The sequence below is a fragment of the Ranitomeya imitator genome, chromosome 4 (genome assembly GCF_032444005.1).
Source record: "Ranitomeya imitator isolate aRanImi1 chromosome 4, aRanImi1.pri, whole genome shotgun sequence".
Taxonomy (NCBI): Eukaryota; Metazoa; Chordata; class Amphibia; order Anura; family Dendrobatidae; genus Ranitomeya; species Ranitomeya imitator.
This window is the reverse complement of record NC_091285.1, coordinates 421,480,539-421,504,978: the sequence shown is the minus strand read 5'-3', so window position 1 is coordinate 421,504,978 and position 24,440 is coordinate 421,480,539. Positions and strand designations below refer to the sequence as shown.

Genomic DNA, 24,440 nt, shown 5'->3' with positions numbered 1-24,440 from the left:
CAGTGGACGTAAATGTAGTGATAAATAAGTGATTAAATGCTGAGCTACAATACCATAGACACTTTGCCTAAAGGTACCGTCACATTAAGCGACGCTGCAGCGATCTAGACAACGATGCCGATCGCTGCAGCGTCGCTGTGTGGTTGCTGGAGAGCTGTCACACAGACAGCTCTCGAGCGACCAACGATGCTGAAGTCCCCGAGTAACCAGGGTAAACATCGGGTTACTAAGCGCAGGGCCGCGCTTAGTAACCCGATGTTTACCCTGGTTACCATTGTAAAAGTAAAAAAAAACAAAACAAACACTACATACTTACATTCCTGTCGCATCCCCCGGCCTCAGCTTCCCTGCACTGTGTAAGCGTGCTGGCCGGAAAGCAGAGCGGTGACGTCACCGCTGTGCTTTGCTTTACGGCCGGCCGGCGCTGACACTGGGGGACGCAGGGAAACTGACGCTGAGGAACGTGACAGGAATGTAAGTATGTAGTGTTTTTTTTTTTTTACTTTTACAATGGTAATCAGGGTAAACATCGGGTTACTAAGTGCGGCCCTGCGCTTAGTAACCCGATGTTTACCCAGGTTACCAGTGAAGACATCGCTGAATCGGCATCACACACGCCGATTCAGCGATGTCTGCGGGAGATCCAGCGACGAAATAAAGTCCTGGACTTTCCCCAGCGACCAACGATCTCCCAGCAGGGGCCTGATCGTTGGTCGCTGTCACGCGTAACGATATCGTTGCTACGTCACAAAAAGCAACAATATCGTTAACGATATCGTTATGTGTGACGGTACCTTAAGGCTCCCATGGTTGCAATTTTGATAGTCCTGTGAAGCCTAGCCAACGGCTAAGCTTCATAGGAAACTTCCATTTTCATTATATACTGCAATATACCCCAGATTTAACTCCCCTAAAGGAGAATCAAGAATTTAATTAAAAAGAATTTAGTTTAAAAACCCCAAAAATCATATAAAAATTTAAATTGACCCTCCTTTCTACCTTTTAAAAATAAAGATCTAGTATAACTGCGTCTGTAAAAGAAAAAGAGGCGCTTCTCTCTGAGCAGCTTCCGCCGTACTCCCCGTGCGCTGACATCCACAGGATCTCCTATTACATCCAGGCCACTTGAATATTCCAGATGGAGCCAACACTGATCCTATACACGCTTTACCTACTATACCAGTGAAATTGTTCTGATGAAGGTCCGGATGTGGACCGAAAACATTCAAACTTATATCATTGTGGATGCACATGAAAGAATCTTCTTCTTTACACCAAAATTCTTCTTGAGTTCCAAGTTTTTTTTCTCATTTTGCGTCTGTAAAAGCCCAGTCTATCGAAATATAAAATTAACCTGTGAAAAAACATAATGTAAAAAAGCCAGAATTTTTTTTCAGTCACCACCTTTTCTCTAAAAAAAAAAATATAAACAAATTATGTTCTGAAAACTCTGCATGTCCCCTATATTGATATCAATAAAACAGTCAACTCGCCTCCCCAAAAAGAAGGATGAAAAAATAGAAACATTACAGATCCAGGACAATGGCAACACAAAGTGAAATATATATATGTGTATATATATATATATATATATATATGTGTATATATATGTGTGTGTATATCTAATATATAATTGCCTAGAATACTACTTCCTGCAATTTGTGCCAACTTCCGTGGCTTTGTCCGGAGCTAATGTCCGGAGATAAGTGACGTCAACAGTGTCCAGTGTCTGATTGGTTGCCGCCTGCTGCGAGCGACCAATCAGAAACGTGCCGTACTGTGACACACTCCGCCCGCCGTTTTGGTGTGATTTTTGAATTTTTACCTCACAGCAAGTTTCTACTGCGTGGAGGCGGGCCCAGTGACGTTGCTCTTCAAGCTCCTGCCGAATTTCGTCAAAAAAATGATAATACCATTTACCAAAACTATATATATTTAGTTGTGAAGTGGTTCAGTGACATTTTCACACCAATTTTGAACTTTTGTTTGGTGTTTTCTCCATATACTGCCTATTATTCACTGACTGTTATACTGAGAGACTGCCGTTTATTAACCTCTTTTTTGCCACATTGGGTATATTGCTCTATTATTTGCCACATAAGGACATTGTCCATTATTGCCCAGCAATTTCTCTGCAATATAAACTGCCTATTTATTAATATCTGCATTCCTGCAAAGAACTATTGCCTATTATTAACTGGCTATTTTCCTACTACCTGACACTGCCTCTTATTAACCTGTTGTTTGCCACCACCACGCTTAAAGCTGTTTAGCTTAGCCAACATGAGCTCTAATAGTAAGGATACTAATGACACAGAGCCCAAAGCTGCTGATGGCGCACGTAAGATTAGGTCTGATAGAAAGTATACTAATAATGCAGAGCAAAAAGACGCCGATGCCGCACGTAAGCGCAAACAGCGTGCTAACAAGAGTACAGAGGATAGATGCAAGCGCATGGACACTTAAGTATACTAATGACACAGAGTCCAAAGCTTATGATGGTGCACGCAAGATCAGGTCTGATATAAAGTATGGTAATGATGCAGAGCGAAAAGCCGCCGATGCCGCACGTAAGCGCAAACCGCGTGCTAAGTCTGATGTCTTTCATCCCTCCCCTCATAAGCATGTTCATGGATCCTGTGTAACTGTACCTTTAATAACAAGAATTGTCAAGAGCTGGTGAGTGCAGCCATTTTTTGTTCTTTCTTACTATTATTTATTAATTGTATTATTCTTACATTTGAATAAATAAAGTATATATGGATTCTAGACTCCCGATTCTTTCGAATCGGGCTGCCATCTAGTATATATATATTGTTTTAACAAACTTGTGAGGTTTTTTCTTTAATCACTTAAAGAAAAAAATCTATGCAAATTTGGTATCGCGGTAATCATACTGATCTGGACAATCATCATTATTGGTTTTAATGTTATCAACTTGATAATGAAATGAAAAATTAGCCACTCCTTTTAGGAGTTAACCCCTTAGTGACCGCCAATACGCCTTTTAACTGACCTGAGATATAAGAGACTTATATCCCCATGCAGGTGACAATCCAGTAGCTGTCAGCTGTCAACTATAGCTGACAACTTGCTGCATCAGCCATGATCAGTATTTGCACCGTCCAAATCTATTTAACCCCTTAGATGCTGCTGTCAATAGTGACTACATCATTATAAACGGTTAACAGACTGTGGGAGCTTCCTCTTTATCCCAATTGGTGGTCTCAGATCATAATTTAGTGGTCCTGATGTTTGCCATGGCAATTCATGACCAAATAGCGGCCTTAGAGTCTGTCGGCTGTAGTAATCTGTTCAGAAGTTAGTGACATTTAGGTGGTAAAAATACATATTTTCATTCCTATCATGCCGCTTTGCATTAATTCCTGAAATTTACCCGAAGGGTTAACAAACGACCTGACAGCAGTTTTCAATATATCAGGGGGTGCTGTTTTTAAAATGGTATCACTTGTGGGGATTTCCCTATATATAGGACCCCCAAATTCACTTCAAACATGGATAGGTCCCTAAAAAAATACATTTTGTAAATTTCCTTGAAAAAAAATTTAAATTGTTGCTACATTTTTAATCCTCCTAAAATGCTAACAAAATAAAATAACATTTTGCAAATGGTGCTGTTGTAAAGCCGACATGTGGGAAATGTTATTTATTAATGTTTTGCTGTGGTATGACTATCGGGATTAAAGGGATAATCATTCAAAGTTTGCAAATTGCTAATTTTTTAACATTTTTTTCAAATTTCTGATATTTTTTATAAATAAACATAAAGCATATCAACCTAAATTTACCATTATCATAAAGTATAATGTGTCACGAAAAAACAATCTCAAAATCACTGGGATTTGTTGAAGCATTCCAGAGTTATTACCACATAAAGTGACACTGGTCAGATTTCAAAAATTTGGCTCTGTCACTAAGAGGTTAAATGCTTTTTGCTTTCTTAGTGTTTTTTATTTTTATTTTTTTATTTCAGCGCTGTGGCGGTGCCACTAATCCAAGTTCTGCCCCTAGTAATAAACTTACCAATCACCTTCAGCTGTTCCCGGTACCACTCCAGTCCTGATCCACCATTTTGTGACCGACACTTGTGACTGGCCAGAAGTCAATGGTAACGGTCACAATCTGTCTGTGGAAGTCTGAGACCCTTGTTCTGGCGCCTGCCAACTTACGTTGAGTAGTGATTACTGGTGCGCCCAGCAAGCATTGGAGCAATAAGACAAGTCACAACCTGCAGAAGACCAGCGCCGATAAGGCTACGTTCACATTGGCGTTCCGCCAATGTGCGTCGCTGTTGCGCCGGCGACGCAGCGGCGACGCAGCGGCGACGTGCCCCTATGTTTAACATAGGGGACGCGTGCGTCGTTTTGGTGGCGTTTTTCGCCATGTGCGTCGTTTCCGACGCTAGCGTCGGACGCAAGAAAACGCTACATGTAGCATTTTCTGTGCGTCCGATTTTCGTCGGAAAACGACGCACGCGTTTTAGCGTGCGTCGCGCGTTGCGTCGCCGACGCACGGCGGCGCAACGCTAATGTGAACGTAGCCTAAGTGATGAAGAAGGCGACTGGCGATAAAAATACTGGGCTCTGGGAACGTACGTAGGTAGCACCACTCCAGCGCTGAAATAAAAAACAAAACACTGGAGTGGTGCTTTAATGATGAAACAAAGGTCTCGCTACTTTCCCGCTGGCCGCAAGGTGTGCTATGAGACAAACATCCTGTTCTTTCCGGCAGCCACAGTAGACTGCTTCTTACCTTATTGTATTGAATAGACGTTTTTCTGGACAAAAGTCATTGTAAAAGTGAGTGAAGAGCTGAGCTTTAACAATCGCCTTTTGTATTGAATGCTGTGTATGAATGTGATTTCTATCAATGTAATGTTGCTGGTGTTGATAAGACCAATGAAAATTCTTCTGCAAAAAAAGCAAGAAGAATGAGTCTGTTATCAGACTTATAGGCCAGTGTGTAAATGGTAGAAAAATCTAAAAATTGTTCATTTATATTATATCTTATATTTACTATAGTGGTATGGAGAATTGAATTTAAAAAGTACATCCAAATAAAATGTTTTAATCAGTAGGTTATTTACAGATGGCACTTTCCCTTTAAGTAGTCAGCATTGCCTGGTTAGGTTGTTCGGTTTTTGTTTGTGTTCATACATTGGTGGCTTGCAGGCCTGCTAGCTGTGGTGGCGGAGAGTCTGAGTCCTCCTGATGAGTTCCTCGCATGCAGGGAATCAGTAGGGAGGTATATAATTGGCCGACAGCTTGCTCCATTTTTCTGCCTCCAAATGAAGACAAACTGCCGCATGGCATGGCTGTTTCAGAAAATTCATTTTGTGTGAATATCTTAATAAACAAAACACAGATCTAGCCCATAAGCTGTATTCTCCAGATTCGATATGAACTTGGTGTCATGTTGATTCTTTCTTCCAACCCATGTGCCTTTAAAATAAATCCTATATCCTTTCCCTCGTTAGGTGGTCAGATGATGGATTTTAGTTGTTTTTTTTCTCTCCTTATTTGTGTACAAGATTTGGGGTTTAAGAATATCTTTTGTGGAGATGATCTATATGTATGTTTGATTCTTAAGGATTAGGGATTCTTCTTTTTTTTTTTCAGTCTCTGACATAGTAAGGTTTCTGAGCTGAGGGCATAGAACTGGCATGCCCGCCATCTAGTCTAGTTGCGTTGGTGTTGATGGTTAATTACAGGTGCGGTTGAGAGTTCCGCAGATATTCAGTGTATTGCAGCAAATGTGCGCAGCCCTGATGTATTGACCCTCACCCATAGGAATGGAGATTACAGCTTGGAAAATCTCAGCCTAGATTTTTAATTGGAAAACAAATATTCCGCAGTGACTCAGGGGATTTTTCTTCTAAGTGCCATGTTCACATTTGCATCCGTTTCCCCCGCAGTCATGTCCCTGTGCTGAATCATTCACACAGCAGATCCGGCATGTCACTGACTGAAGTAATTTGAGTTCTATTGAGGTTCCTGTCATTTTACGATCACAAATATGGCAGAAAAGTGCAAAGTAATGAAGGAGTTTCCAACAACCTGATCTTGTTTTGCAGCGTGTTCTGGATTTTCTAATGTCCTAATAACTTGCCATTAGGTCACTCATCAACTCCTTGTAAACTCTGCCTGCTTCTAAACCAATTAAGACTGCTACTTGAAATGCACAGGACACTTCTGACTTTTTTGTGGCTTGCAAGTCACGTTGTTTACCATTTTAGAAGCTGCATTTATTACATTATGTTGATGTCAGTAAACTGTATAACTTCTTTCCTCTGTTTGCATCGATAAATACTTAAAGGAAATCACCAGGTTTTTTGCTACTTAATCTGAGAGCAGCATAAGGTGGTAGAGACCCTAATTCCAGCAATGTGTCACTTATCGAGCTACTTAACCCCTTAGTGACAGAGCCAATTTGGTACTTAATGACCGAGCCAATTTTTGCAATTCTGACCACTGTCACTTTATGAGGTTATAACTCTGAAACGCTTTAACGGATCCCGCTGATTCTGAGATTGTTTTTTCGTGACATATTGTACTTCATGTTAGTGGTAACATTTCTTCGATATTACTTGCGATTATTTATGAAAAAAACGGAAATATGGCGAAAATTTTTAAAATTTTGCAATTTTCAAACTTTGTATTTTTATGCCCTTAAATCAGAGAGATATGTCACGAAAAATAGTTAATAAATAACATTTCCCACATGTCTACTTTACATCAGCACAATTTTGGAAACAACATTTTTTTTTGTTAGGGAGTTATAAGGGTTAAAAGTTGACCAGCAATTTCTCAGTTTTACAACACCATTTTTTTTTTTAGGGACCACATCACATTTGAAGTCATTTTGAGGGGTCTATATGATAGAAAATAATGAAGTGTGACACCATTCTAAAAACTACACCCCTCAAGGTTCTCAAAACCACATTCAAGAAGTTTATTAACCCTTTACGTGCTTCACAGGAACTGAAACAATGTGGAAGGAAAAAATGAACATTTAACTTTTTTTTGCAAACATCTTAATTCAGAACCATTTTTTTTATTTTCACAAGTGTAAAAACAGAAATGTAACCATAAATTTTGTTATGCAATTTCTCCTGAATACGCCAATACCCCATATGTGGGGGTAAACCACTTTTTGGGCGCACCGCAGAACTTAGAAGTGAAGGAGCGCCGTTTGACTTTTTCAATGCAGAATTGGCTGGAATTGAGATCGGACGCCATGTCACGTTTAGAGAGCCCCTGATCTGCTTAAACAGTGGAAACCCCCCACAAGTGACACCATTTTGGAAACTAGACCCCTTAAGGAACTTCTCTAGATGTGTGGTGAGCACTTTGAACCCCCAAGTGCTTCACAGAAGTTTATAACGTAGAGCCGTGAAAATAAAAAAATCGCTTTTGTTTACACAAAAATGATCTTTTTGCCCACAAATTTTTATTTTCACAAGGGTAACAGGAGAAATTAGACCACTAAAGTTGTTGTGCAATTTCTCCTGAGTACGTCGATACCCAATATGTGGGGGTAAATCACTGTTTGGGCGCACCGCAGAGCTTGGAAGAGAAAGAGTGCCGTTTTACTTTTTCAATGTAGAATTGGCTGGAATTGAGATCGGACGCCATGTCGCGTTTGGAGAGCCCCTGATGTGCCTAAACAGTAGAAATCCCCCACAAGTGACCCCATTTTGGAAACTAGACCCCCCATGGAACTTATCTAGATGTGTGGTGAGAACTTTGAATGCCCAAGTGCTTCACAGAAGTTTAGAATGCAGAGTCGTGAAAATAAAAAAATATTTTTTTTTTTCACAAAAAAGATATTGTAGCCCCCAAGTTTTTATTTTCACAAGGGTAACAGGAGAAATTGGACCACTAAAGTTGTCCAATTTATCCTGCGTATGCTGATGCCCCATATGTGGGGGAAAAAAAGTTTTTGCATCTGTTACCATTTTCCAAGACCTGTAGCGTTTCCATTTTCCATTGTAGCGTTGGGCGCACGGCAGAGCTCGGAAGGGAAGGAGCGCCGTTTTGGAATGCAGACTTAGATAGAATGGTCTGTGGGCGTTATGTTGCGTTTGCAGAGCTCCTGATGTACCTAAACAGTAGTAACCCCCCACAAGTGACCCCGTTTTGGAAACTAGACCCCCCAAGGAACTTATATAGATGTGTGGTGAGAACTTTGAATGCCCAAGTGTTTCACAGAAATTTATAATGCAGAGTCATAAAAAAAAAAAAAAATATATATATATATATTTTTTTTTTTTTTTTTTTTTTTTTTCCACAAAAAAGATTTTGTAGCCCCCAAGTTTTTATTTTCACAAGGGTAACAAGAGAAATTGGACCCCAGAAGTTGTTGTCCAATTTATCCCGAGTACGCTGATGCCCCATATGTGGGGGTAACCCACTGTTTGGGCGCACGGCAGAGCTCAGAAGGGAGGGAGCACCATTTGACTTTTTGAGCGCAAAATTGGCTGTCGTGTTTGGAGACCCCCTGATGTAACTAAACAGTGGAAACCCCCCAATTCTAGCTCCAACCCTAACCCCAACACACCCCTAGCCCTAATCCCAACCTGATCCATAATCCTAATCCCTAACCCTAACCATAATCACAACCCTTACCCCAAAACAACCCTAATGTCAACCCTAACCATAACCCTAATCAAAACCCTAAATCCAACACACCCCTAATCCTAATCTCAACCCTAACCCTAATCCCAAACCTAACCCTAATCCCAAGCGTAACCCTAATGCCAACCTTAACCCTAATACCAACCGTAATCCAAACCCTAACCCTAATCCCAACTCTAACCCTAACTTTAGCCCCAACCCTAGCCCTAACTTTAGCCCCAACCCTAACCCTAAGGCTACTTTCACACTTGCGTCGTTTGGCATCCGCCGCAATCCGTCGTTTTGGACAAGAAACGGATCCTGCAAATGTGCCCGCAGGATGCGTTTTTTGCCCATAGACTTGTATTGCCGACAGATCGTAACGGATGGCCACACGTCGCGTCCGTCGTGCACTGGATCAGTTGTGTTTTGGCAGACCGTCGGCACAAAAAAAGTTCAATGAAACTTTTTTTTGTACATCGCATCCGCCATTTCTGACCGCACATGCGTGGTCGTAACTCCGCCCCCTCCTCCCCAGGACATAGATTGGGCAGCGGATGCGTTGAAAAACTACAGCCGCTGCCCACGTTGTGCACAATTTTCACAACGTGCGTCGGTATGTCGGGCCGACGCATTGCGACGGCCCCGTACCGACGTAAGTGTGAAAGAAGCCTAACCCTAAATTTAGCCCTAGCCCTAACCCTAGCCCTAACCCTAGCCCTAACCCTAGCCCTAACCCTAACCCTAGCCCTAACCCTACCCCGAACCCTACCCCTAATTTTAGCCCCAACTGCTGTTCTCCTGCCGATCGGCAGATGGAGACAGATGGCGGGCGCACTGCGCATGCGCCCGCCATTTTCTTCTGCCGGCGGCCAGGAGGAGCAGCAAGAGGATCCAGGGACACAGGTGAGTATTGTAGGGTCCCCGAATCCCCCTATTTCTCTGTCCTCTGATGTGCGATCACATCAGAGGACAGAGAATTACACTTTACTTTGTTTTGTTTTTTTTGCGGTCGCCGGTAAACAGTTAATTACCGGCGATCGCAAAACAGGGGTCGGTAAAACCGACCCCGATCATGCTCTTTGGGGTCTCGGCTACCCCCGGCAGCCGAGACCCCAAAGATTCTCGCGGGGCCGGCCGGCGGGCGCACTGCGCATGCGCCCGCCATTTTTAAGATGGCGGCGCCCACCGGGAGCCACGAGGAGCACCGGGGGAGATAGGCAAGTATTGGGGGGCCACCTGGGACCCCTTTTCTCTGTCCTCCGATGTGCGATCACATCGGAGGACAGAGAAATTAAAAAGAGATCGCTTTTTTTTTTTTTTTTTTGCGATCGCCGGCGATCACAAATGCGGGGAGGGTAAAAAAAAAAACCCCGAATCATGTTGTCTGGGGTCTCGGCTACCCCCGGCAGCCGAGACCCCGGAGAAAATCCGACTCTGGGGGGCGCTATTTACTTTTTCCACCGCGCCGTTAATTAACGGCGCTGTGGTTTAAGTACCCTTAGCGGCCGCCGTTAAAAGGCGTATCGGCGGTCGCTAAGGGGTTAATTTGATAAAATCATTGTTTTCTCCGCAGTAGATTATCAGTAGCGGACTACTTTGCCTACTGCCATAGTTCACCACTGATTGGCAGCTTTCTACTTATGCACAGCGTACACATAAAGCTGACATTGTGTTGTGGGCGAGGTTATGCAGAGCTCAGCATTTAGAGAACTACTGTATCTGCAGCAGGGTAAACTATTGTTTTGTAAAAAAAAAAAAAAAAAAAAAAAACCTGCAGCACCCTGTAAAGAAAGCAGGACTGTGGAGTCGTGTCCGTAGTTAATTTTGGTTGAGTATGAGTCGTTATAAAATAGGCCAAATCTGACTCCTAAAATAAATACATTGGGTACAGTAGTATAATGCAGGATGTGCTGTAAATGTTTTCATAATAATTTGGGAAAGTTATGGAATGTCCTATAAATGTCTGTTCTGTTCCTGATCTAAGGATCTCGGCTTTTAGCTGAGATGAATCTGTGCTGCACTTTATGCACATGCTCAGTAGTGACCAGGGCTGTGGGGTCGGAGTCTGGAGTTAGGGACATTTGAGGAGTCTTGAGTCGGAGCTTTGGCTTACTGAATCCACAGTTCTGAAAGTAAGTGATACATAATCGGAATCAGGGTCTCTGTCTCTACATCATTCTGCTCTCTGCTAGGGTACCAAAAACCTGGTGACAGATTCCTTTAAAGCCAACCTGTCAAGTGATTTATACTACCCTATCTAAGAGCAGCTTATGGACGTGTTGTTGTGTTGAGTAGAGTTGAGTGAATTTGCTCGGGTTCCCTCTTATTCGGCAAGCTATAGTGCTTACCGAATAAGCTGCAGAGAGAACCCGTAATCATGGCTGATCAGCTGTTCGGCTCCGCAGCTGCATGTGTCACGGCTGTGACAGTCACAGCACATGTATGGAGAGTCTGTGTGTTGGGCTCTCTCAGCCGCGACACATGCAGATACGGCACCGAACAGCTGATCAGTCAGAGCGCTCCAGGAAGCTGGGTTTCCTCTGCAGCTTATTCCGTAAGCGCTATATGTTGCCGAATACGCCTTGACCCCATCAAATTTGCTCAACTCTAGTGATGAGATGACTTCAGGAATGCCTTTGATTATCGCCTCAATGATTATAATTTTGAGTGAATGTATCCTTTGTGATTTTAACCTGCTCACTTTCGGCTACATTCCCATGATGAGTATTTGGTGAGTTTTTTTTATGTTGTAGAATTTATGCGCCTTTTTTAGTATGTCATGCTTTAAATAAAGCTAATTTATTTTTGATTGTTCTTCATATTTGGCTTTGACAAATCTTTACACAGGTGCGTGTGTATTACATGCATTTATTATTGTTTCCATAGTGGAAAAGCGTAGAAACACATATACATTTTTCACCTGCAGATTTTCCACATCTAATGCAATTCAGTAGGGAAAATCTGCACATAAAATTCAGCGTACTTGCAAAAGAATTTGAAATGTTGCAGATTTGATATACACAACGCAGGTCAGTTTATGGTATGAAAAAAAAAAAAATTAGAAATGAATCCGTGGGCATGAGATTTTTATAAATCCCATCCACTTTGCCAGAACAGTAAGATGCTGTATTCTTGATGCAGTGAAAATTTGCAGCATCAAAAACACGGTGAACACAGTCTTCAGCTTTTTACTGAGTATATTTGTGTGTACACTAAACATTAAGTAAAGGTCTGTATAGGTGGATGTGCTGAGCACATTTATAGACCCTTCATAGACGGGACTACTACTTTTGGCATGTCCCATTGTAAGTGTACGTCAGTCTATAGAAGGGCTCGGCAAACTGCTGTGCCTACGGCCACATGCAGCCCTCTGGCTTTTCCAGTCTGGGCCGAGACAGCCGAAGAACTGAAACAGTGGCCTACTAGTCGCACCATACCCTCACGCGCTGTCACCGCTCTTGCCCATGCAGACAACAGTGAATATATTTTTTTTCTTCTTCCACCTATCAGCGTGTGCCACTAAGCCAGCAAACGCACTGATCTCACTTCATAGCATGGAGAGGCAGGAGCCAGGTGGTAATGTGCTGTGTTTGTTTGTTTTTTTGTCATGTGTATGGGATGTTTAAAGGAAATCTGTCACCTACTTTTTCGTATATAAGCTTCTGCCACCGCCATCAGGGGCTTATCCACAGCATTCTGTAATACTGTAGATAAGCCCCCGATGTAACCTGAAAGAGAAGAAAAACAAGTTATATTATACTCACCCAGGGGCGGTCTGATGGGCGCCGCAGGTCCGGGTCCAGCGCCTCCCATCTTCATGCAATAATGTCTTCTTCCTTTCCGGCCGTTGTGCTTTCCGGCCGCTGTGCTTACACAGTGCAGAGAAGCACAGCGCCGGAGGACAGACAGCAGAAGGTAAGTATTTAGTGTTTGTTTTTTTTTAACTTTTACGCTGGTAACCAGGGTAAACATCGGGTTACTAAGCGCGGCCCTGCGCTTAGTAACCCGATGTTTACCCTAGTTACCAGGGGACCGCCATCGCTGGAGAGCTGTCTGTGTGACAGCTCTCCAGCGACCAAACAGCGATGCTGCAGCGATCGGGATCGTTGTCTGGATTGCTGCAGCGTCGCTAAATGTGAAGGTACCCTAACTTGTTTTTCTTATCTTACAGGTTACATTGGGGGGGAGGCAGCTTATCTACAGCATTACAGAATGCTGTAGATAAGCCCCTGGTGGCGGTGGCTGAAGCTTATACATGAAGAAGTAGGTGACAGATTCCCTTTAAATGTATATAGGGGGGTATGTGAGAGCTCATACTGTATACAGGGGGCTATGTGGGGTTCCTACTTTATGCAGGGAGCTATGTGGGGTTCCTAATGTATACAAGGGGCTGTGTGGGAACTCACACTGTATGAAGAGGGACCATGTGGGGACTCGTACTGTATATAGAAGAGCTCTCTTACGGCCTATAGAGGGACTGTGCGCCATATAGGGGGACTGTGCGGACTCATGCGCTATATAGGGGGTCTGTGTGCGGGCTCGTGTGGTTTATAGAGTGGAAGTTCTTATACTTAAATCTGCTCAATATTAAGTGATATACAATAAATATAAAATAATTCAAATAAATATTAAGCAGAATTAATTTTGTCCTATCGGCCCTCGACAACAGCCATGGTCTCGACAGCAGCCTCTTGGGAAAATTGATTGCCCACCCCTGGTTTATACCATTGCCCACTGCATTAAATAAAATATAACTTTTAATGCACTAGCAACAAAATTCTGGCATATTCTGCAGTATGCTTTCAGTATATAATTAATTTTCATATTGTATATGCTGAATATGTTCGCACATTTTTTTTACGTTAACTACTGAAATAAACACTCACTTTTTAGGAGTTTTTAGAGAAGTTATTTTTTATTTCATGAAATTATTTTGAAGACTTTTTATTTTTTTTGAAAAGCTTTTTGTTCTGATATTGCAGTTTTCCCTTAGAATCTACTTAAAAATTGTGGCAAACTTTTTTTTTTTTTTTTTTTTTTTCTTTTCTCCTTCCCCTCCTTCACCTGGCCTTTTTGAAAACCTTTTAAGAAAGGCAAGGCTCTTATGAACAGCAAAATGGATTTTGCACAGAAAGATACAAGACGTGTATTTGATGAGGCTTTTTTAGAATTAAAAAAAAACTCTTTAAAAAACTGTGACCATAGTCTACAGGTGATGTGAATTCCACGTGATGGTTCTGAAGCATTACCTGTGGTCCATATGCATGTCCACATAGAAAATGCTAATACAAAGGTACGGTAAAGCCGTTTCCCAGAAATAACTTTTTAATTAATTAAAATTAAATTAATTAATTACCGAAATCTCAGTAACCAGAGTATAAAGTACTGTCCACATTTTCCATTTGCATGCTTCAATCTCATACCATTTTCCTTTAGCTATTTGTGGAAACTTAGTTGCCCTTTTTATTTTTAAATTTGTTAAATGCTAATCCTAAGCTTGGAAATGTGCAATTGCTGCTACACTTGGCTTAAATGTCTATTTTTCCCTCCCCTGCAGTATTAGAAGCTCAAGTGGTTTGGTTTGTCTAATAAGAGCAGATTTGGTCACCACATTAATGTGGTTAAATGCTATACCTTGTGAACCCTCATTAATCAGCCCTTACACGGGCTCTGCTGTGCGCTCCATTTCTCACTTGATAAGCGAATGTTTGCCCTTTACTGACAAGCTTTTAATGAAAGCAAAATTCAGCACTTAGCTGCGTAATGTATAGAGTTCAGGTACTTCAGTTCACGAAGTCTACTCTGTATTTTAGGCATCTTGTCTTTCAATGCACTGAATGAGTGTAAAATAAATGCTCAAGTAAATGGCTGAAATGAATACCACTTTCAAATGTGTATTGCGTTTTTTTTTACACAGACTGTAAAAAATCCAAACATAAATAGCTTTCCAGTAAACCAGTGAAGTCTCCAAAACCACTCTACAGCACAGTTTTGTACAGAATCCAACCTCTCCTTCCAAATACCCATATGATCTAGAAGGTAATAGCTTGTTGCACATCTACTTGGATAGGAATTTTGTAAAGTTTAGATTTTTTTTCTAGTGCTTTGAATTAGCTGGGAGTTCGGCTTCTGGACTCTGCAGACCTCATACAGTGTGATTTTATCCCTTGATTCGTTAGTATAATTCAGATGAGGAGCACAGTAAATGAGTGCAGTGTCTACCAGCTAATGGACATTTTGCTTAGTTTTGGTAGAGAAATCAGTGGGTGCCATGTCTCCAGCACAGCAACAATAGAAGGAAAGAGAGGGAGAGCAGAACTTCCAATGACTCAATATTACAAGGATTTTATTTAGCATAAAAAAGACAAAACTCGTTAAAAAACTGATGTGTTTCAGGCATCCAGGACACCTTTACTCATAGTCCTGGATGCCAGGAAAGCGTCTGTTTTTAACCCTGTTTGTCTTTTTTATGGGGTTGCTAAATACAATGCTTGTTTTATTGAGCCACTGGAGGTGCTGCTCTCCTTCTTTTGTTTAGTTTTGGTTTGGGTTTTTCTCTGACTGGGTGGTAGTTTTCTTCAACAGAAACATCCCTTCACCTCTCCATGCATTCCCAGATACGCAAACTATTGAGAATAACCACAAAAGAACCCAAGGACAAAATGTCAAATATCTCAAGTGTTATATAAAGTACAAAAGTTTATTGGACACAAGCAGATACAGGGAGAGAAAGGGTAGATAAAACATGCACATGCAAAAAAACGGTGCAGCATTAGATTATCTAATGTTTCATGAGATAACCCTTAGTGGGGTAGGTCTGTGCAACACATAGACCTCACTGGTCTGTATGGGATAGTGTAATGCAGTCCGTTAACACTGCCATTAACCCCTATTTCGGGCGCATCGCCAACGCATGTCGTAATGGGCGTGCGCTAGCGATATGCCATCATTGAGTGACAGGCCCATGGACGCGGGCTGCAGCGTTTCCGGGTCCGTCACCACTAGCGCAGATAGAGCATCTGCTAGCTCTATCTGCGCTAGCGCGATCGCATTTCGGCACTTGCGTTAACTCTGTCCGTTTAACGCATGTGTTGAACGGGCTGCTTAAACAAATGTGAACCTAGCCTAAGCCACAACCAGATATGAAACCAATAAAGAAAACGTATAATGGAAATAATTTCACTTCTTGAATTTGTACCCAAAATCTGCTATTAGTGTATGAATACTGTTGTAAAATACTGAACAAAATGCTGAAAGGTGAACATGTCTTGCAATCCTGCCTTGGTCTATACAGATTTCCTGTATAAATTAGTACACTTCTTTTACATTCAAATGTGCATATTGAAAATTTAAGTATTAGAAAGTTGAAGAACATTTTGTTTATGCACTTATTTATTGTATAGCATAAATTATTCTTAGTTAAAAAAAAAAAGTTTTGCTATTTAGGTTAATGGTTTTATTTTAAAGTCAATTATGTAGGTGGACATGAACAGTGTCGAGGAGCTAATATGCTGAAATTCAAATTTCACCGTTAGCATGAATTTGTCCAGAAAATTTGATACACATGGAATTTATTCACTGCAAATCATTTGTACGTTATTATGCTCTGGCGTCTCGAGAGACCTCATAGTATAATAAACATGGGGTTAAGAAAAAAATCAGAGGCCTACACAGTGCAGAATGTAGATGATTGAAGAGGATGGCACATTCTGCAGAGGACCAGACATTGAGCAGAGAGGTGAAGTATGTTTTGCTTTTTCGATTTGGGACACTTCAAATTTTTTTGTAAAATTCATGTCCAACTTCAATTCATCACAAGCCAATTCACTAATAGTCCTGATAACTTTCATGTAGTACAGTAAAGCCTTTCTGATCTTCTTGAAGCCTTCATCTTTCTTGTGTAAAGAAATAATTTTCTTTCTCATGTCTTGTTACATTTCTCTTCCATGTGGTGCCATTGCTGACAAACATAAAAGGGGAAGGGGTTTTCTGTAAATTATTAGTGTACACTAACTTTTTATGGGAATAATCCAGTTATGCCAACATTGTTTATTTTCTTACAGGTTGTTCAAGTGTTAAATGCTGATGCTATGGTGGTGAAGCTGAACTCTGGAGAATTCAAAACCATTCATCTTTCCAGCATCAGGCCCCCCAGACTTGAAGGTGAAGGATCACAGGTAAGGACTGTTCTTTCTCCTGGGACCTACGTTGATGATTGATGATTGCAGTTCTACATATGTAGTAGGGCTGAACTTGGCATTTACATTTCACTGCATGTGGTTTTGTACAAGGCTGTTATTTGTACATAAGAGTGGACTTGATGGACCATGTGGTCCTTTTCTGGCTTCAGTCCTCTGCATCTACAATACCAAACAAAACCTGTGGTTAGCCATGGCACTGTTTCTGGCAGAAAGTAGCCCTGTTTTTCTAAACTTGTACAAGCCTTTTACTACAATGATATATGTGTTTTTTAGCATTTTGAAATTCTGGCATAGCATGCATTTCTGAAATGGAGGAGAAGACATGCCAAACTCCTCTAAATAGAATTATAGTTTATCAAATGTGTGCCAAATGAAGTGCCTTGTGTCACTTTGACAAGGTTGGCTCACTGTGCCTTTTGTGCCAACTCCTTCCCATGACTATTAATAAATGTGCTAGTATACGTGAGCATGTTCTTCTATTTAATTACTTTTTATGTTGCACAAGCTTTAAATCCAGAACCTATGTATTAAAGTAGTACACATGAATTACTCAGCTTGACACTATGTTTACACGCCTGGAGCAGATGTTGCAGATACCGTAGGGTAAGGTAAGTTTTGCTGCAATTGATTGAGCCTTGGCTCCAAATATACTACATCACCATTGTTACCTTCTTCACTTTTAATAGAAAGTAAGATCCAATCTATAACCTCCAAATCAAAATCTGTATAGAATAGAAGGGACATACAATGAGGGCTGAATGCTGCACGGCACAGTAACTGGTCACAGATGATCTTCTAGTTCATGTAACGATAATCCTATAATAAAATACATATATATCTACCTATTTATTGTGTTCCATCATAACTTGTACCCGCAGATGGTCCGTGGCATGAGTAGGTAGATGCTACAAACCTTTCCCACTCCTTGTTTATTTTCCAAGTGCATCCACTCCAGCATCCAGTAACATCGCAATGCTAATTGCCATTTAATAGCTCTGGACTGCCGTTTGGCTTCTTACTGCATACCCAGCTATAATTATAATTGGCTTTGGTTGAATACCCTTCATTTTACCTATTCCAAGCTGAACTGTTGTGAGGCTGGAAATCTGTACTCTGTTCTTTGGCACTTTCTCACTCATGCTGACATACATTCCAATTACTTCAAGCCTTTTATTTCAATCTCGCATGCAGTATTGTAGCTCCCTTTCTTGGTTCTAAACAAGCAAACCTATTACACAGTAAGGGCAGTTTATAGTTCAGTCATTTGGGCAGACTCTTGTAATATCAACTTTGAGAACCTCCAGTAGCATCCATGCTTGTGAATCGGTCTTAAAGGGAAGGTGTGATCATTTATACTCCTAAGTGTTATATATCATGGTAGTAGCTTTCTAAGGCCATGTTCACAATATCCGTATTTGTAAGCCAAAACCAGGGGATGAACAATCGGAGGAAAACTTTAATAGAAACACATGCACCACTTCTGTTTTTAACACCCGCTCCTGGTGTTGGCTTACAAATACTGATGTGAAATACTGACCAAATAGTGTGAACATAGCCTAAAAATGTAACTCAGAATTGGACCCCCTTAATGACCGCCAATGCCTCTTTACTGACCTGAGATATAAGAGAACAGCATCCCCACACAGGTGACAATCCAGCAGGTGTCAACTGTACACTATAGCTGACATCTTGCTGCATTAGCCATGGTTCTTATTGGCACCGTCCATACCTGTTTAACCCCTAAGATGCAGCTGTCAGTAGTGACTACATCATTTAAATGGTTAACAGAGTGTGGGGGCTTCTGACTTAGCCTAATCTGCACCCAGACATCATAATTGTGTGGTCCTGATGTTTGCCATGGCAGTTCATGACTAAACAGCGGCCTTAGAGTCTGATGGCTATAGTAACCTGTTCAGACGTTAGTGACATTTAGGCTGTGTGCACACGTTCAGGATTTTTTGCGTTTTTTTTCATGTTTTTTCGCTATGAAAACGTGATAAAAATGCTTAAAAAACGCATACATATGCATGCCATCATTTATAATGCATTCCGCAATTTTTGTGCATATGTTGCGTTTTGTTCCACGTAAAAAACACGCAGCATGTTCATTAATTTTGTGGATTTTTTGCAGATTTCCCACTATATTATTGCATCCCAGAACCTCCGGAAAAAAATGCAAAAAATCTGCAAAAAAAAAAAAGGCGCAAAAAACGCGAAAACGTGAGAAAAACGCATGCGGATTTCTTGCAGAAAATGTCCGGTTTTGTTCAGGAAATTTCTGCAAGAAATCCTGACGTGTGTACATAGCCTTAGGTGGTAAAATGGTAAAATACTCTTTCGTTCCTGTCATGTCACTTTGCATTAATTCCTGAAAAGCACCTGAAGGGTTAATAAACTACCTGACAGCAGTTTTCAATATGTCAAGGGGTGCAGTTTTTAAAATGATATAGCTTTTGGGGGGGGTTCCCAATATATGGGACCCCTAAAGGCACTTCAAACCTGAATATCTCCCTAAAAAAATGTATTTTTGTAGATTTCCTTGGAAAAATTAAAAATTGCTGCTACATTTTTAAACCTTCTGAAATGCTAACAAAATGAAATAACATTTTACAAATGGTGCTGATGTAAAGCGGACATAAGGGAAATGTTATTTATTAATGTTTTGCTGTGGTATGACCATCTGGATTAAATGGATAAGCATTCAAAGTTTGAAAATTGTCATTTTTTTGCAATTTTGTAAAATTTATGATATTTTTTATAAATAAACACAAAACATATTGACCTAAATTTTCCATTATCATAAAGTATAATGTGTCACGAAAAACAACCACAAAATCACTGGAATATATTGAAGATTTCCAGAGTTATTACCACATAAAGTGACATTGGTCAGATTTTAAAAATTTGGCTTTGTCACTAAGGGGTAAAAAGCATAAAGGAAAAAATAAGTTCTAAAGTAGCTTTTGGAATCTGTATAGACTCAGGGGGGCAGTCCTGTTAGGCGCATCCAGCGCATGGGCAGTGAATCGAAGCACTGACCTCTACTTCATCTGCGCATGTGCGAGATGCCACTGGACATAATCTGTCGGGAGAGAGTCAGTGGGTTCTCATACACATTAGAGGTTCTCTGCTGATGTCTAAATTGGAGGCCCTGCCAGCAGCTCTAGTGCAGATTCCATCTGTTATTACAGGAAGCAGCAGCCCAGCATACAGTGGTGTTTGCATACGATTTTTACAGAAACGTTACAATTTTTTTTTTACATAGAAAACTGTATTTGTTCTTGTAAATTTTAATAACGACTGATGTATAAAAAGGATGCCGTATGGATGACGGTGCAGACGAAAAATTGCCTTTTTTGTTTTTCTGAATGATTATCAAATGAATTTTCTTTATCCTTATGTTAACTTGGCCTTAAAGAGGATCTGTCACTTACTCAAATTGAGTCAAATACCTTTAAAAAATTCCTGATATTCAATAATTCTGCTGCTGCTTTCTGTTTGGATTGCATTGCTCCATTGCAGAGATATTCACATTTGTTGCTTCTGGATATCCGTATGTGAAATCTCTGCCTGCAGAACAACTGGGCGTTTCTTCAGAGTCTTCCTGGGGGTGTGCGTCTTCAACCCTCCCTCCTGGCTGCTGCCAATCACAGCTCAGCAGCTTCTCTATCATTATAGCAGTCCCTGCTAGTTGGTCTACAAGCAGAGATTTCACATATTCTACTTCAGAAGAAATTATGAATATCTTGGTAATGGAGCGCCACAGCACTGAGTTTCACAAGGTGTTTAGATCAAAATTTTTAAGCAAGTGACCGATCCTCATTTAAAGAAGCACTTCCAATCATTTTTTGTATTCATTAAAACTGTGTAAATGTGCATGTGGTTTAGTGTATTTGTGTTTATATACTTGCAGGTCGCTTTCTTCCTCGATTCCCAGAGTCTCTTCGGTTCTTTTCTGACTCATGTGCCTTCTATTCTGACATGCTGGCTTACACTGGGCTCTGTGAGTCATAAGTGGTTTTTACAATGTAGGACTATGTAGCCTCTTTCTGACACTCCTTAGGCAACATTGTAAAAGCTACTTCTGGTTCCCACGTAAGCCCCAGCGTGAGGGGAGACGGTAGTTCGGAATAGTGTCCACGTGACCTAGAAGAGGACCAGAGCACTGCTAGAAACAGGGAAAAACGGCGATCTGTGAGTATATTAATCGCTGTAGATTATAATGGGTACATGTGGCATCTGTGAAAACACAGCGCACACATGCAACTCGGACATATGAATAAGGCATATAGGTGCAGAAAATCTGCAAAATAAAAACTTCCCTAAAAGCTCATAGTGGGGGTGTAGCCTTTAGCAGATGAACTATCTGCCGGCACTTTCATTCTAGACATAAGAGATTGAAGGTCTCATTAACACTTGCGTGTGAAGGTTTCTAATGTAGCTGACTATTCTACTTTAAGACACAAAAGAGAATAGTAAAACCAAAAACACTCAGTTTGAAAAAATGTTGCAGTAATCCGCAAGTGCTAGTAAAAGATGTAAAAAACAGGGTATTTGCTTGATACGTTTTTTGCAAAAAATGTATACTAAGCTGCTCTACCAATCTTCACGGTATACCCTTATCAGAGCAGTCCTAACTAATGTATGCAATCCCTATCTGATGTATTTAAAAACCTGATCATCTGTATATAACCTGTGTGAACAGGGTTCAGAGAGGAAAAATCCATGTGTGCATACAGGGTAGAACAGCTTTTGTGCAGATAGCCCAAGAGGAGTGGTGGAACTCCCCAGTCTTGTAGACACAAGAGAACAATTATGGAAACAGGAACACATGGGCTACTTGCACAGTGAACAAGTCTGTATGATCATGTTCACACACCACCAAGAAACCTGAAGACACAACAGAGAATAGTAAAACCAAAAACACTCAGTTTGAAAAAATGTTGCAGTAATCCGCAAGTGCTAGTAAAAGATGTAAAAAACAGGGTATTTGGTTGATACGTTTTTTTGCAAAAAATGTATACTAAGCTGCTCTACCAAACGGCGATCTGTGAGTATATTAATCGCTGTAGATTATAATGGGTACATGTGGCATCTGTGAAAACACAGCGCACACATGCAACTCGGACATATGAATAAGGCATATAGGTGCAGAAAATCTGCAAAATAAAAACTTCCCTAAAAGCTCGTTGTGGGGGTGTAGCCTTTAGCAGATGAACTATCTGCCGGCACTTTCATTCTAGACATAAGAGATTGAAGGTCTCATTAACACTTGCGTGTGAAGGTTTCTAATGTAGCTGACTATTCTACTTTGTAGTATAGTTTTAGTTCCGTGTGATGGAGAAGACCCCCTAACTAATGATGGATAGTAGTGATGGAGAGGTGTGCACTCTGTTCTAGTATGGCTCTAACTGGTAATAACATTTCACTTATATTTGGACGTTCTTCTGTGGCGTATCAAAACCCAGCTAATGATGTGAGAAGGTGAAGTAGTTAAATGCGGTCTTAGTAACGGGATAAGTTTGTCAAATGAATTATTCTTTAGGACTCGCTGGAAAAAGTTCCTCTACACAAGCAGTCTCATATAGAAGAGTGATCTGCTGCTTCCAATAACAATGTAAAATCCGCCAGCTTAGTTTTGTTAAATGTTGAGGAAGCCCTGAAGGAGTAAATATTTATGGAGAGCTGCCATTAACATTTTAAGTGATTAAAGCTGACCTTGAAAGTGTTTCTCTTGTCATTTCATAACGGCTGAACTGCGGCAACAGCAAAATACCTCTCTATAATACTGACAGCTATCAAAGCTCTACTGCTCAAGCCTTCTGTCTTAACAGCAAGCACACAACCAATTTGGGTGGAATGTCCACTGTAACTTGATCAGACCACTTTCACAGAAAAACAGCTGGCAGTTAAAATAACGAAGGAACTTTGGTGTGAGTCCTTAAGCCGAATATGGACATATTACTGTGATCTCTTAAAAGAAAAAAGGTCTGCTTCTGTTCTAATAACCATGTCATGGTCCATGGGAAGATTTGTGAGAAAAGTAGCATATCTCATATTAAAAAAAACAAACATAAAGCACAGGTGTGTTCACAAGTACCATAACATTTTCAATGTGTTTGGTTTGCATGACCGAGTCCATTGGCTATGTCTGTAACCTTGAGACCGCTGAACAGCAGCTTTGAGAACTGCCTCTTATCTGATGGTATCCGAGTCTCTTCTTATTAGTCGGCCTGGTGCTAAGTCATCTTTACAGGGTGATGTACATGTTGCATCGCACCAGGCCGAGTAATGAAAAAAGGCATGGTAGATAGAAGGTGGTTATCAAGGTTCCCGTTCGTCAGCAACAGGTTACTGATGTGGATGTTGAACTGGATTATCCATATCGTTACGCACCAAATCTACAGTTAACACTTCCCATGTTATATTTATTCTAGTCATTATTTTATTTACGGCCTTCAGCTCAATATCGAGTCATAGCAACTTAATGGATGAATGCTCTGCAGGAAGATCACTCTTGTGCAAGCCTAGATAGGTCCACCAGAGTCTTCTCCACCGTTATCTCGATAGTATCAACCTATTGAGTTTCTGGCCTCCCCTACGCCTTGTTCCTTCTATCCTTCAAACCATGATGTCCTTCTCCAGTGATTGCTCTCTTCCTATGATGTGTCCTAGCTTGGTGCTCCTTCCTTCAAGTGTGACATTTTAGTCAAGCCATTGCTAATTGTTTACACTGCCAATATTTAAACTAGCTTGGGCAAATAGTGTGGCATTTGTTATTGCACTAGAAAGTTGCAATGTTTGTGTCCAGGATCAGTGTCATAGTGAAGTTTCAAAAACCGAACTGGCTCAGCACAATGACAAATGCAAAAAGCTTCTGTTTAAAACCCTGCATGCACCCTGACTTTGTCTACTCTGCTCATGCGTCCATGAAGAAAAAAAACGGATTCCTGGTAGGTATAAAGACAAGTTGCTATATATACGTGGCTGCAAATAGCTGCCAGTCAGTGGGTGTCTGGGTCCTGATATCCACACCAGTCGCACAAAATTCCGTTTGAAGTCTGCAGCTCATGGTGTGCGGGCTCAATAGTAAGTCTACACTCTCATAGAACAAAGTACGGACTTTTATAGACTTAGGGTACCGTCACACTATAACATTTCGATCGCTACGACGGTACGATTCGTGACGTTCCAGCGATATCGTTACGATATCGCTGTGTCTGACACGCAGCAGCGATCAGGGATCCTGCTGAGAATCGTACGTCGTAGCAGATCGTTTAGAACTTTCTTTCATCGCTGGATCTCCCGCTGCCATCGCTAGATCGGTGTGTGTGACACCGATCTAGCGATCTAGCGATGCGATCCAGCGATGCGTTCGCTTGTAACCAGGGTAAACATCGGGTAACTAAGCGCAGGACCGCGCTTAGTTACCCGATGTTTACCCTGGTTACAAGCGTTAAACTAAAAAAAAACAAACAGCACATACTTACATTCTGGTGTCCGTCAGGTCCCTTGCAGTCTGCTTCCAGCACTGTGACTGCCGGCCGTAAAGTGAAAGCAGAGCACAGCGGCTGTGCTTTCACTTTCACTTTACGGCCGG

At 41.1% G+C, this 24,440-nt stretch overlaps 1 protein-coding gene across 2 annotated transcripts in view; it reads left to right on the top strand.

The window, feature by feature from the left end:
• Positions 1–24,440, top strand: part of SND1 (staphylococcal nuclease and tudor domain containing 1) — a 980,965-nt gene that overhangs the window by 138,215 nt on the left and 818,310 nt on the right. For both annotated transcript variants that reach the window (XM_069765442.1, XM_069765443.1), the window contains exon 10: positions 16,703–16,816. In XM_069765442.1, the coding sequence (XP_069621543.1) occupies positions 16,703–16,816 (114 nt within the window). The remainder of the gene's footprint in view (positions 1–16,702; positions 16,817–24,440) is intronic.